General features: G+C 44.1%; 1 protein-coding gene and 1 long non-coding RNA gene across 21 annotated transcripts in view; one reads left to right on the forward strand and one right to left on the reverse strand.

Annotated features, from left to right (window-relative positions):
• Nucleotides 1-14,922, reverse strand: part of TNIK (TRAF2 and NCK interacting kinase) — a 659,967-nt gene that overhangs the window by 251,766 nt on the left and 393,279 nt on the right. For all 20 annotated transcript variants that reach the window (XM_063916233.1, XM_063916232.1, XM_063916239.1 and 17 more), the window contains exon 9: nucleotides 12,630-12,708. In XM_063916233.1, coding sequence (XP_063772303.1) covers nucleotides 12,630-12,708 — 79 coding nt within the window. The remainder of the gene's footprint in view (nucleotides 1-12,629; nucleotides 12,709-14,922) is intronic.
• LOC134909414 (uncharacterized) overlaps nucleotides 1-14,922 on the forward strand; it is an 88,078-nt gene that overhangs the window by 26,900 nt on the left and 46,256 nt on the right. Inside the window, exon 2 of the long non-coding RNA XR_010175928.1 lies at nucleotides 427-521. This is a non-coding gene — a long non-coding RNA (uncharacterized LOC134909414). The remainder of the gene's footprint in view (nucleotides 1-426; nucleotides 522-14,922) is intronic.

The raw sequence follows: 14,922 nt of genomic DNA on the forward strand, positions 1-14,922 counted from the left end.
TGCCACCTGCACTTATTTAAGCCTCCTGGACTATAAAGGTTGTCTGGCACTAGGCACTTATGCGCAGTGAGGCCTCAGGCTTGTGCCACTGGTAATTGACACTGCCATTATTTTGAAGAGAGGTTATAGAAATATCGGGGGTTGGGGGGGTGGGGGGCGGCGGTTCAGGCCTTGGGCATGACTAGCTAAAGCCCCTGTGATAATCATATACCTCCACTTTGACCCATGTCAATGATAGTGGGTACTCAACCTATGAACCACGAACAGGAAGATTTACATCTTGGCACAAAGCTGGAGGTAGACAACATAGGCAAAAAAAGATAAAGTACAAACACTTTGAAAAATTCCATAAACAACCATAAACCGTACATTATACAAAGCTAAAAGTGACTCTTAAATAATTTTTGAAATTTCTTCTCATTACAGCATATCGCTCAAGTGTCACAAGTTAGACGGGAATGTCCTGATTTCAGCCCCACCATCTATCAGCACCATCATCCCAACAGTTGGAACGTTAGGAGGTATGCCATGTTTCCAATAAACATACCCTGGCTTTGACTGAATACAGGTGTTTAACAGATTGCTTTCACAATGACGCAAAAGTTGAAAGCATCGTAGTCATGATAATTTTAACTGTAAACCAGCCAGCTTAGTGGCAGGATATGCAAGTAATGCATATACAGATGTGTCCTCTTACATCCTTGCTGCAGTCATGCTAAACAGCCCTTCAAGTCGCGCCATGCCATGGCGGGACTCAGTACAGACGAGTGCCTTTTTTGCATCTTTTGCACGAAATTGCAACTTAGACGCAATGTAATTCAACAGGATGACTAAGCAGCTTCTGCTGATTAAAATGATATGCAGCATGCCTATATTCTTGGTGTAATGCCCTATCTACCTGTATCCGAAATGAAATGCCCAAACCTATCTACGTGCACAGGGTCGGACTGGCCCACAGGGATACAGGGGTAACCACCGGTGGGCCCCACTGCCTGAGGGCCCACTCCTTCCTCTAGGGATCAGGTTCCAGACTGTGCACTTGTATTATACATGGTAGATATGTTTCATTACACTGCACAAGACTATTGTGTATTTCAAGCCTCTGTGGAGGCTGGCCACACCCCCTTTGCAGGCTGTTCACACCCCTAAGTATGGGCCCCTATCACTGCATTCCCCCGGTGGGCCCCTCATATCCCAGTCCGACACTGCACGTGCATCCAAAATACCAGTTTGTACAGTAGCATAGAATTTTGTATGCAAATACAGTCGCAGTTACACACACAATATAGGCATGCTGCATATCATTTTAATCAGCACAAGATGATTGCGCATCATATTGCATTACATTGCATTTAAGAAGCACTTTCGCGGAAAAGACGCAAAAAAAAAACTCAGCGCAACCAAGTCACAGGGCACTCGCGTTATGTGTAATACGACTTGTAGCACAAGGAGCAAAGTTGTAAAAGAACATATCTGTAGAGCACACAGACAGCTGAATAAAAAAAAAATTGCCAAAAAACAGGAAAAAAAATACATCTTTATGCCAGCAATTCCGTCACAAATGACAAATAAGATTTATGTATTTTCTGTTTGATTGTTATTCCCAAACCCATTCTGGTGATGTCAGCAAGGTCACACCATGTGTTATCGTTTCTTCCTAAACCACATGCACGCCAGGTGCTTTTCTCAGTGGAAATGGGAACTTTCTGTTCAGATGACTGAGCTGGCATCTTTCCTTTGTGATGAAAAAGCAGAAAGTTGTACGCTCTAGTCAAGCAGAGAATGAGATAAGACAAAAAAAAACCCTCAGCAAAAAAAAAAAAAAAAAAAGTGCATATGATAGAATGAGAAAGGACTAACAAAGGAGAAAAATAAAAAACAAACTGACAGTACAGATAAGAGAGGGGAAACAACAGAAAATAAATGGACATGGGATAAAGCTGGAGAATACTTCCCCCTCACCTTAGGGGGCCCATTTTATCATGAATTGCATATTCAATGCGATCCCAATGCGATATTAGCCCCCAGGATCGCATTGCAATATGTAATTATACCGGACCAATGTATCATTGTATTGCTCCCTGCGATGTGCTGTAAGGGCAAGCTGGGGCTTTCACTCATGTGCAGTCTCGCACATGCACAGAGGCCATTGCAAGGCGGTGTGATCCGGGGGACAACCCGGACCTATATCCATGATGTGCAGCCCATAGGCTACAATGGGGGCCAATCTCCGGATTGCAGATTGGTAAATCTGGAAGCATCTCATCCGTCATAGAAAGCAATGGGGATGCTGCTGCCGGTGGGATTAGAGAGAATGCAGTAGATATCGGTGATATCTGCTGCATTCCCACCGTGATGCATTTAGAAGATTCTTAATATTTGTGGCTAAACCCCAAAGGCGGGGGATGATAAATGGGCCCCCAAAAAGTCAAAAGTCAATATTGTTGCCGGTTTATTATTATTATTATCCTTTATTTATATGGCGCCACAAGGGTTCCGCAGCGCCCAATTACAGAGTACATAAACAAATAATCAAACAAGAAAACAGCAACTTACAGTTGACGACAATATAGGACAAGTACAGGGTAAATAAACATAGCTACATCAGCAGATGACACTGGAATAAGTATCAGGTGGCAGAAGACTGCTGGATTTGGTGCAGTTGAAGATTAATAAATTAAGAAAAGGGTAAGCACATGAGGGAAGAGGGCCCTGCTCGTGAGAGCTTACATTCTAACGGGGAGGGGTAGACAGACAGGGGTGAGACAGATGGGGTACATAGAGAGCGTGGAACAGAGGTTTAGGATGCGATTTGGCTGAAGGCTACATTTTGGTCATACCACACGAGGGTAAAGGGGTAACCAAGTAGTAAATGTAAAATGTTTTTTGTTTTTTTTTACAGGAGGGTTTTGATATATTTCTGAAGCAAAGAGTGTATATTGACATGACTATATAAAAAAATAACAAAAGCCTCTATACATGATGATACTAGGGAATACTGTTATTTACTAAAGTGCAGGTTTATAGAAGTGGAAATGTTGCCCATAGCAACCAATCAGATTCTACTTATTTAACTAGCACCTTCTACATTAGAATAATTAGAATTTGATTGGTTTATATGGGAAATATCTCCACTTCTATAAAGCCGCACTTTAGTAAATATACCCCTAGGCCTTATATAATAACCCACTAGATAAGTGAAAAAATACATCTGACAACAGTCTTATCTAAAAACATAACAAAAAGACCATATATACATACAGAGGTGTGCTCATACATCTTGCCTCAATACACCACGTAGCGGTGTATTGAGATGCCTGGGGTAAGTGAGCTGACAGGTCCCGTGCAACTCTGTTAGTGGCAGGCGTCTTTTTTTGCAAAAAGTGCATCTTATTTGCATCACTATGTGAATAGGACGCAAAAGCATATGGTACGTTACAGTGTTTTCTAGAAAAAACACTTTAATGTATCATTTTGTATGCTGACACAGCTGCGGTGCACACAGAATATAGGCATGCCGCACATAATTTTAATCCGCATAAACTGCTTGTGCATCATATTCATGCCGTTTTGTGAATAAAATGCATTTTAATGGAAAACGCTGCATGTAAAGAAGCCTGGCACTACCGAGTCACACTGCGACATGGCGTGACTAGAAGGGCTGGTTAGCGTGCAGGAAGGCTAGATGTAAGTGGACACATCTGTACATTAATAAAGCAATTAAGATATAATGTGTAGAATTTATTTCTATCAACAACAAAAAAGTAAGAAAAATACACAAACCTAAGGTAAAAATGGAAAATCTTCACAACAAGAAGTGGTTAGAAAATGAGTAAAGGGCAAGATGAATTATTTCAAACAAATTCTGTTACTTTATCAGCAATAAATTATTATTTGGAAATCACATACCAATGTTAAGTGCTTGAAAAGACTTCAAAAGACACCTGTGAGAGTTCAGACCATGGTCTCTGATCATACAGTCAGAGGGGCGGGCATGCCACATGGCCATCACCACCCTCCAAGACAGCAGGTATTCAAAGTAATGGGGCATGATAAAGCTCTGCCACCACTTTATATACAAGTAAAAAAATTGAGGCAGATCCATATTACAGTAATACAAGTCTCGCCCTATATTTAATGTGAATTTCTAGACACTTATAATAATATAAAAATGGAACCTTTCAAATCAAACAAAACAAATGCATTCAGCCCTAATGTTCCCACATTTTAACAATTAATATATAAATTAAGCTATATTTTAGGTGGAAAAATTAGAATTTTAAGTAGATTTCTTTCATATGTATCTGTAAACCAGCAAAGCATGCTGATTTTCCAAGGACTAAGTGGGAACGTGCTCTCTGCCAATACACAGGCAGTGCAATAGCACTTTTATTGCAATTTGTTTGTAAGTAAAATAGTGTATTGTCAATATCAATTATACTGAAAATCAAATATAAAATTATACCATACAGTAAACAAATGCTAAAAAAGTAAAGTATATTTTACATAATTTGTTATTTTATGCATCAGCGCTTTGCAACAAGCACACGTACAATATGGGATTCGGTCAATATACTAGTGATGAGCGGGTTCGGTTCCTCGGAATCCGAACCCCCCCGAACTTCAGCCTTTTTACACGGGTCCGAGGCAGACTCGGATCTTCCCGCCTTGCTCGGTTAACCCGAGCGCGCCCGAACGTCATCATCCCGCTGTCGGATTCTCGCGAGACTCGGATTCTATATAAGGAGCCGCGCGTCGCCGCCATTTTCACACGTGCATTGAGATTGATAGGGAGAGGACGTGGCTGGCGTCCTCTCCGTTTAGAATAGAAATAGATAGAGAGTGAGACACTTGATTTACTGGAGCTTAGGAGTACTCAGAGAGTGCAGAGTTTACTAGTGACTGACCAGTGACCACCAGTGCAGTTTTATTATTATTTAATATAATCCGTTCTCTGCCTGAAAAAAAACGATGCACAGTGACACAGTATACCATATCTGTGCTCAGCCTCAGTGTGCTGCATCATCTATGTATATCTGACTGTGCTGAGTGCTCACTGCTCACACAGCTTAATTGTGGGGGAGACTGGGGAGCAGTTATAGCAGGAGTACATTAACAGTGCACACTTTTGCTGCCAGAGTGCCACTGCCAGTGTGACTGACCAGTGACCACTGACCACCAGTATATTGTGATTGTCTGCCTGAAAAAGTTAAACACTCGTCGTGTGGTGTTTTTATTCTATAAACGCATTCTGCTGACAGTGTCCAGCAGGTCCGTCATTATATAATATATACCTGTCCGGCTGCAGTAGTGATATATATATATTTTTTATATCATTATCATCCAGTCTATATTAGCAGCAGACACAGTACGGTAGTCCACGGCTGTAGCTACCTCTGTGTCGGCAGTCGCTCGTCCATCCATAATTGTATACCACCTACCTGTGGTGTTTTTTTTTTCTATCTTCTTGATACTAGTAGCTTACTTTAGGAGTCTGCAGTGCTGACAGTGTCCAGCTGGTCCGTCATTATATAATATATACCTGTCCGGCTGCAGTAGTGATATATATATATATTTTTTATATCATTATCATCCAGTCTATATTAGCAGCAGACGCAGTACGGTAGTCCACGGCTGTAGCTACCTCTGTGTCGGCAGTCGCTCGTCCATCCATAATTGTATACCACCTACCTGTGGTGTTTTTTTTTTCTATCTTCTTGATACTAGTAGCTTACTTTAGGAGTCTGCAGTGCTGACAGTGTCCAGCAGGTCCGTCATTATATAATATATACCTGTCCGGCTGCAGTAGTGATATATATATATATTTTTTATATCATTATCATCCAGTCTATATTAGCAGCAGACGCAGTACGGTAGTCAACGGCTGTAGCTACCTCTGTGTCGGCAGTCGCTCGTCCATCCATAAGTATACTAGTATCCATCCATCTCCATTGTTTACCTGAGGTGCCTTTTAGTTGTGCCTATTAAAATATGGAGAACAAAAATGTTGAGGTTCCAAAAATAGGGAAAGATCAAGATTGACTTCCACCTCGTGCTGAAGCTGCTGCCACTAGTCATGGCCGAGACGATGAAATGCCATCAACGTCGTCTGCCAAGGCCGATGCCCAATGTCATAGTACAGAGCATGTCAAATCCAAAACACCAAATATCAGTAAAAAAAGAACTCAAAAATCTAAAATAAAATTGTCGGAGGAGAAGCGTAAACTTGCCAATATGCCATTTACCACACGGAGTGGCAAGGAACGGCTGAGGCCCTGGCCTATGTTCATGGCTAGTGGTTCAGCTTCACATGAGGATGGAAGCACTCAGCCTCTCGCTAGAAAAATTAAAAGACTCAAGCTGGCAAAAGCACAGCAAAGAACTGTGCGTTCTTCGAAATCACAAATCCACAAGGAGAGTCCAATTGTGTCGTTTGCGATGCCTGACCTTCCCAACACTGGAGTGAAGAGCATGCGCCTTCCACCATTTGCACGCCCCCTGCAAGTGCTGGAAGGAGCACCCGCAGTCCAGTTCCTGATAGTCAGATTGAAGATGTCAGTGTTGAAGTACACCAGGATGAGGAGGATATGGGTGTTGCTGGCGCTGGGGAGGAAATTGACCAGGAGGATTCTGATGGTGAGGTGGTTTGTTTAAGTCAGGCACCCGGGGAGACACCTGTTGTCCGTGGGAGGAATATGGCCATTGACATGCCTGGTGAAAATACCAAAAAAATCAGCTCTTCGGTGTGGAAGTATTTCAACAGAAATGCGGACAACATTTGTCAAGCCGTGTGTTGCCTTTGTCAAGCTGTAATAAGTAGGGGTAAGGACGTTAACCACCTCGGAACATCCTCCCTTATACGTCACCTGCAGCGCATTCATCATAAGTCAGTGACAAGTTCAAAAACTTTGGGCGACAGCGGAAGCAGTCCACTGACCAGTAAATCCCTTCCTCTTGTAACCAAGCTCACGCAAACCACCCCACCAACTCCCTCAGTGTCAATTTCCTCCTTCCCCAGGAATGCCAATAGTCCTGCAGGCCATGTCACTGGCAATTCTGACGAGTCCTCTGCCTGGGATTCCTCCGATGCATCCTTGCGTGTAACGCCTACTGCTGCTGGCGCTGCTGTTGTTGCTGCTGGGAGTCGATGGTCATCCCAGAGGGGAAGTCGTAAGACCACTTTTACTACTTCCACCAAGCAATTGACTGTCCAACAGTCCTTTGCGAGGAAGATGAAATATCACAGCAGTCATCCTGCTGCAAAGCGGATAACTGAGGCCTTGACATCCTGGGCGGTGAGAAACGTGGTTCCGGTATCCATCATTACTGCAGAGCCAACTAGAGACTTGTTGGAGGTACTGTGTCCCCGGTACCAAATACCATCTAGGTTCCATTTCTCTAGGCAGGCGATACCGAAAATGTACACAGACCTCAGAAAAAGACTCACCAGTGTCCTAAAAAATGCAGTTGTACCCAATGTCCACTTAACCACGGACATGTGGACAAGTGGAGCAGGGCAGGCTCAGGACTATATGACTGTGACAGCCCACTGGGTAGATGTATGGACTCCCGCCGCAAGAACAGCAGCGGCGGCACCAGTAGCAGCATCTCGCAAACGCCAACTCTTTCCTAGGCAGGCTACGCTTTGTATCACCGCTTTCCAGAATACGCACACAGCTGAAAACCTCTTACGGCAACTGAGGAAGATCATCGCGGAATGGCTTACCCCAATTGGACTCTCCTGTGGATTTGTGGCATCGGACAACGCCAGCAATATTGTGTGTGCATTAAATCTGGGCAAATTCCAGCACGTCCCATGTTTTGCACATACCTTGAATTTGGTGGTGCAGAATTATTTAAAAAACGAGAGGGGCGTGCAAGAGATGCTGTCGGTGGCCAGAAGAACTGCGGGACACTTTCGGCGTACAGGCACCACGTACAGAAGACTGGAGCACCACCAAAAACGCCTGAACCTGCCCTGCCATCATCTGAAGCAAGAAGTGGTAACGAGGTGGAATTCAACCCTCTATATGCTTCAGAGGTTGGAGGAGCAGCAAAAGGCCATTCAAGCCTATACAACTGAGCACGATATAGGAGGTGGAATGCACCTGTCTCAAGCGCAGTGGAGAATGATTTCAACGTTGTGCAAGATTCTGCAACCTTTTGAACTTGCCACACGTGAAGTCAGTTCAGACACTGCCAGCCTGAGTCAGGTCATTCCCCTCATCAGGCTTTTGCAGAAGAAGCTGGAGACATTGAAGGAGGAGCTAACACAGAGCGATTCCGCTAGGCATGTGGGACTTGTGGATGGAGCCCTTAATTCGCTTAACAAGGATTCACGGGTGGTCAATCTGTTGAAATCAGAGCACTACATTTTGGCCACCGTGCTCGATCCTAGATTTAAAACCTACCTTGGGATCTCTCTTTCCGGCAGATACAAGTCTGCTGGGGTTCAAAGAACTGCTGGTGACAAAATTGTCAAGTCAAGCGGAACGCGACCTGTCAACATCTCCTCCTTCACATTCTCCCGCAACTGGGGGTGCGAGGAAAAGGCTCAGAATTCCGAGCCCACACGCTGGCGGTGATGCAGGGCAGTCTGGAGCGACTGCTGATGCTGACATCTGGTCCGGACTGAAGGACCTGACAACGATTACGGACATGTCGTCTACTGTCACTGCATATGATTCTCTCCCCATTGAAAGAATGGTGGAGGATTATATGAGTGACCGCATCCAAGTAGGCACGTCAGACAGTCCGTACTTATACTGGCAGGAAAAAGAGGCAATTTGGAGGCCCTTGCACAAACTGGCTTTATTCTACCTAAGTTGCCCTCCCACAAGTGTGTACTCCGAAAGAGTGTTTAGTGCCGCCGCTCACCTTGTCAGCAATCGGCGTACGAGGTTACATCCAGAAAATGTGGAGAAGATGATGTTCATTAAAATGAATTATAATCAATTCCTCCGTGGAGACATTCACCAGCAGCAATTGCCTCCACAAAGTACACAGGGAGCTGAGATGGTGGATTCCAGTGGGGACAAATTGATCATCTGTGAGGAGGGGGATGTACACGGTGATATATCGGAGGATGATGATGAGGTGGACATCTTGCCTCTGTAGAGCCAGTTTGTGCAAGGAGAGATTAATTGCTTCTTTTTTGGTGGGGGTCCAAACCAACCCGTCATTTCAGTCACAGTCGTGTGGCAGACCCTGTCACTGAAATGATGGGTTGGTTAAAGTGTGCATGTCCTGTTTATACAACATAAGGGTGGGTGGGAGGGCCCAAGGACAATTCCATCTTGCACCTCTTTTTTCTTTCATTTTTCTTTGCGTCATGTGCTGTTTGGGGAGTAGTTTTTGGAAGGGCCATCCTGCGTGACACTGCAGTGCCACTCCTAGATGGGCCAGGTGTTTGTGTCGGCCACTTGGGTCGCTTATCTTAGTCACACAGCTACCTCATTGCGCATCTTTTTTTTCTTCTTTGCGTCATGTGCTGTTTGGGGAGTAGTTTTTTGAAGGGCCATCCTGCGTGACACTGCAGTGCCACTCCTAGATGGGCCAGGTGTTTGTGTCGGCCACTAGGGTCGCTTAGCTTAGTCACACAGCTACCTCATTGCACCTCTTTTTTTCTTTGCGTCATGTGCTGTTTGGGGAGTAGTTTTTTGAAGGGCCATCCTGCGTGACACTGCAGTGCCACTCCTAGATGGGCCAGGTGTTTGTGTCGGCCACTTGGGTCGCTTATCTTAGTCACACAGCTACCTCATTGCGCATCTTTTTTTTCTTCTTTGCGTCATGTGCTGTTTGGGGAGTAGTTTTTTGAAGGGCCATCCTGCGTGACACTGCAGTGCCACTCCTAGATGGGCCAGGTGTTTGTGTCGGCCACTTGGGTCGCTTAGCTTAGCCACACAGCTACCTCATTGCACCTCTTTTTTTCTTTGCGTCATGTGCTGTTTGGGGAGTAGTTTTTTGAAGGGCCATCCTGCGTGACACTGCAGTGCCACTCCTAGATGGGCCAGGTGTTTGTGTCGGCCACTTGGGTCGCTGAGCTTAGTCATCCAGCGACCTCGGTGCAAATTTTAGGACTAAAAATAATATTGTGAGGTGTGAGGTGTTCAGAATAGACTGAAAATGAGTGGAAATTATGGTTATTGAGGTTAATAATACTTTGGGATCAAAATGACCCCCAAATTCTATGATTTAAGCTGTTTTTTAGGGTTTTTTTGAAAAAAACACCCGAATCCGACAAAAAAAATTTGGTGAGGTTTTGCCAAAACGCGTTCGAACCCAAAACACGGCCGCGGAACCGAACCCAAAACCCGAAAAATTTCCGGTGCTCATCACTACAATATACACTACCACTCAAAAGTTTGGGGTCACCCAGACAATTTCGTGTTTTACATGAAAACGGACTTATTTATCAAATGAGTTGCAAAATGAATAGAACATATAGTCAAGACATTGCCAAGGTTAGAAATAATGATTTTTATTTGAAATAATAATTTTGTCCTTCAAGCTTTCGTCAGAGAATGCTCCCTTTGCAGCAATTGCAGCATTGCAGACCTTTGGCGTTCTAGCTGTTAATTTGTTGGGGTAACCTGAAGAAATTTCACCCCACGCTTCCTGAATCACCTCCCACAAGTTGGATTGGCTTGATGGGCACTTCTTGCGTACCATACGGTCAAGCTGCTCCCACAACAGCTCAATGGGGTTGAGATCTGGTGACTGCGCTGGCCACTCCATTACAGACCGAATACCAGCTGCCTGCTTCTTCCTTAAATAGTTCTTGCATAATTTGGAGGTATGCTTTGGGTCATTGTCCTGTTGGAGGAGGAAATTGGCTCCAATCAAGCGCGGTCCACAGGGTATGACATGGCGTTGCAAAATGGAGTTATAGCCTTCCTTATTCAAAATCCCTTTTACCTTGTACAAATCTCCCACTTTACCAGCACCAAAGCAGCCCCAGACCATCACATTACCTCCACCATGATTGACACGTGGCGTCAGGCACTCTTCCAGCATCTTTTCACTTGTTCTGCGTCTCACAAATGTTCTTCTGTGTGATCCAAACACCTTAAACTTCGATTCGCTGGCCATAACACTTTTTTCCAATATTCCTCTGTCCAACGTCTGTGTTCTTTTGCCCATAATAATCTTTTCCTTTTATTGGCCAGTCTCCGATATGGCTTTTTCTTTGCAACTCTGCCTAGAAGGCCAGGATCCCGGAGTCGCCTCTTCAGTGTAGACTTTGACACTGGCATTTTGCGGGTACCATTTAATGAAGCTGCCATTTGAGGACCTGTGAGGCGTCTATTTCTCAAACTAGAGACTCTAATGTACTTGTCTTCTTGCACAGTTGTGCACCGGGGCCTCCCACTTCTCTTTCTACTCTGGTTAGAGCCTGTTTGTGCTGTTCTCTGAAGGGAGTAGTACACACCGTTGTAGGAAATGTTCAGTTACTTGGCAATTTCTCGCATGGAATAGCCTTCATTTCTAAGAACAAGAATAGACTGTCGAGTTTCACATAAAAAAAATCTCTTTCTGGCCATTTTGAGAGTATAATCGAACCCAGAAATGTGATGCTTCAGATACTCAACTAGCTCAAAGGAAGGCCAGTTTTATAGCTTCTCTAACAAGCAAACCTGTTTTCAGCTGTGCTAACATAATTGCACAAGGCTTTTCTAACCATCTATTAGTCTTCTACCGCGATTAGCAAACACAATGTAGCATTAGAACTCTGGAGTGATGGTTGCTGGAAATGGGCCTCTATACACCTATGTAGATATTCCATTAAAAACCAGACGTTTGCAGCTAGTATAGTCATTTACCACATTAACAATGTATACAGTGTATTTCTGATTCATTTAATGTTCTCTTCACTGAAAAAAACCCCAGTGCTTTTATTTCAAAAATAAGGAAATTGTCTGGGTGACCCCAAACTTTTGAACGGTAGTGTACCTCCTGTTTGGGTTCCAGACGTCGGAATACCGACAGACGCGTAAATGCCGGCAGCCGGAATCCCAACAAAAGCCCGGTTTTCCCCCTCGGGTAGTGGTCCACGCCACCACCTGAGAGGGAATAGAATAGTCTGGTGAGCTAAGCTCGCCACCAGGCTCGAAGCGTGGTAAGAGCAGTGAGCCCACGAGGGGACCTGCTGCGCTCGCTGCCGGGACCCGGGATTCTGGTGTCGGTCTCCTGACCGCCGGAATCCCATACTAAATCCTATAATATATGTTAAGTTATAGTACATCATGCCCTGGTTCTCCCAAGAATTTGTTTAAGTGATATGAAAAGCCCAGCCACAATCCGTATGCAATTCAGGCTGATGCATTCCCAATCCTCCAATATAACCTATGCTTCTCCAGTATGACAAGTTGTTTTTACTGAGAAATTATGCTATGCTACAGACAGAGGAACTGCCAAGTCAAGTTTCAACCAGTAAAAACAAGTACGGATTGCAGACAAGACAAGCAGGGAAAAAAAATGGTTTTCGAAGTATGTTTACCACTGTACAGCGTGCCCTCGTTCATCTCAGTGTACATCATGTTTGTAATCCACTTGCAGATACAGGCAGTACCAATACAAAGCTTTCGTCTCACAATTACACTGGGAAATCAGTCTCCGCAATGACTCACCATTTCTTAGATTTCAATCTAGGAGCTGGATTCCGGGGGATTAGAAACAAGGCTCTCATGGGATGCATGTCACAGAGTGCTAAAGGTTACAAAAAAAATATGTCAGAAACAGCAATCAATTTTGACAACATTTTGCACTATATAGATTTGTGAAGTAAAAATGGATCCTATTGGCTTACAGGGGCAGAAACAATGTACCAGAGATTAAAACCTTATACTGTAGTTTTAGACGTGTTTGCATTGATGCACTGAAATTGAGGACTTAAGCCCCGTACACACAGGGAGAGATGTGTGCTGAGCGATCTATCAGTGACCGTTCAGCACACATCTCTTCCCCGCTCAGCACACAGCGCGATGTGTGCTGAGTGACCGGGGCGGCAGCGGTGAAATGAGTGACCTGCTAGATTGCGCCTGCATGCAGGCCAATCTAGCACCAGTGATAGCGACGCGCGGGGCTGCGCATCACTATCGCTGTAGGGGGTACACACGGGGAGATCCGTGCTCAACGTCTAAGCAATCTAGTCAGAGTGCTTAGAATTTAAGCACGGATCTCTCCATGTGTGCTCCCCTTTAGGGGGTTATTCAGAGCTGTTAGCAATTGGGCAAAACCATGTTTTGCACTGCAGGTGGGGCAGATGTAACATGTGCAGAGAGTTAGATTTGGGTGGGTTATATTGTTTTTGTGCATGGTAAATACTGGCTGCTTTATTTTTGCACTGTCATTTAGATTTCATTTTGAACACACCCCATACAAATCTAAGGGAGTGTACACACGATAGTCAAAATCGCAAGAAAAGTTAGTGCAGATAGCAAGGTGAAAGTCACCTTGTGATCCCAGCATCGCAAGAAATGATAGACTGTGCAGGCAAGTCAATCCTTGCTAGATCGGTGTACTATCTAGTTCATCTCACATGTCAATGACATCTCACATAAGCCAAAATCTCACATAAGCCAAAATCGTAAGCACACATAGTCCATACCTCAAGAAAAGTTAGTCAAAATCTGTGCTATCTGGGCTCCAGGGAGTTCAAGGAAAATCGCAAGTGAAAATCGGGCATAGCAAGGATCTCACCGTGTGTACATACCCTAACTTTTATATAAGGACAGTCAGCTTGACTTAAAGGTGAGCAGAGGAAAGTTGCGGTGAATGCCTATATTATTCTCCAACTAGTACACAGTGCCTTACATAAAGTATGCTCCAGTGGCTTCTGACTGGATTCTAGTAGCACTTCATGAGTAATCAATCAACTAACCCTAGCACTTTTGTGATAGATCACTATTCTTTTTGAAATATGCAAACCAAATTACATAATGCTTAGGGATACTACTCAAGATTTGTACTGGACATGTAAGGCCTTTCTGTCCCCTGATTTTTCAAGAATCGTGCCGGCTGTTGTCACTATAAAACGTAAAATTTGGAGTGTGTATTCCTCCAGAATTCAGCTACCAGCAGACCAATCACTCTCAAGTCAAGCGCGTGCCCAATACATCGTGGAGCTAAATGATAAAAGTAGCGGCACATGATTTTCAGCCCATAGTATAGCACAGAGGTTCCCAAACGCGGTCCTCAAGGCACCCCAACGCTCCTTGTTTTAAATGTATCCATGCTTGGCCACATGTGACTTAATTAGCACCTTGGTCAATTTGATTTAACCATCTGTGCTGAGCCATGGATATACCTAAAACCTGGACTGTTGGGGTGCCTTGAGGACCGCGTTTTAGAACCTCTGGTATAGCACTTGTCATCTGTTCAGTTCAATTTAAACAGACCAAAAAGCAGGAGTGGCACATAGACCATATAAAAAGTGTCACCACTAACAATGTTGGCAGGATGTAATGAAGTCCGAGTTCGGCTGCCATGTGGGATGCTGGCTGAACTTAGACATTTTAAAGGTGCAATCATGTACAAGGCATGGTTTAGCCTTGTACATGATTGCCCCTTTTAAAAAAAACGTCCGAGTTCGTCCGGCATTACGCATGGCCGCCAAACTCTGACTTCATTACATCCCGGTCAGAATGTCCATTGTTTCTCTTAGTCTATTTGTTCCTTTGTGTCTTCTCTTTTTGTCTATTCTATGTCCAACCTCAAAATCAGCAGTCAACATTCATAATGTTGACACTGTGAAAGTTGGCCTGTCAACATTCTGAACAAATATTTGCCAGAAAGCATTACAATGGGAACAACAAGGGAAATAGAGGGATAGATTTTCTTTATATAGCTGGTGATAATGGTGATAAGATGTTCACTCAGGATAAGCTATCAAATATATTAGTCAAAATTGTAAGAGTTGAA

This window comes from Pseudophryne corroboree, chromosome 4 (assembly GCF_028390025.1).
Source record: "Pseudophryne corroboree isolate aPseCor3 chromosome 4, aPseCor3.hap2, whole genome shotgun sequence".
Taxonomy (NCBI): Eukaryota; Metazoa; Chordata; class Amphibia; order Anura; family Myobatrachidae; genus Pseudophryne; species Pseudophryne corroboree.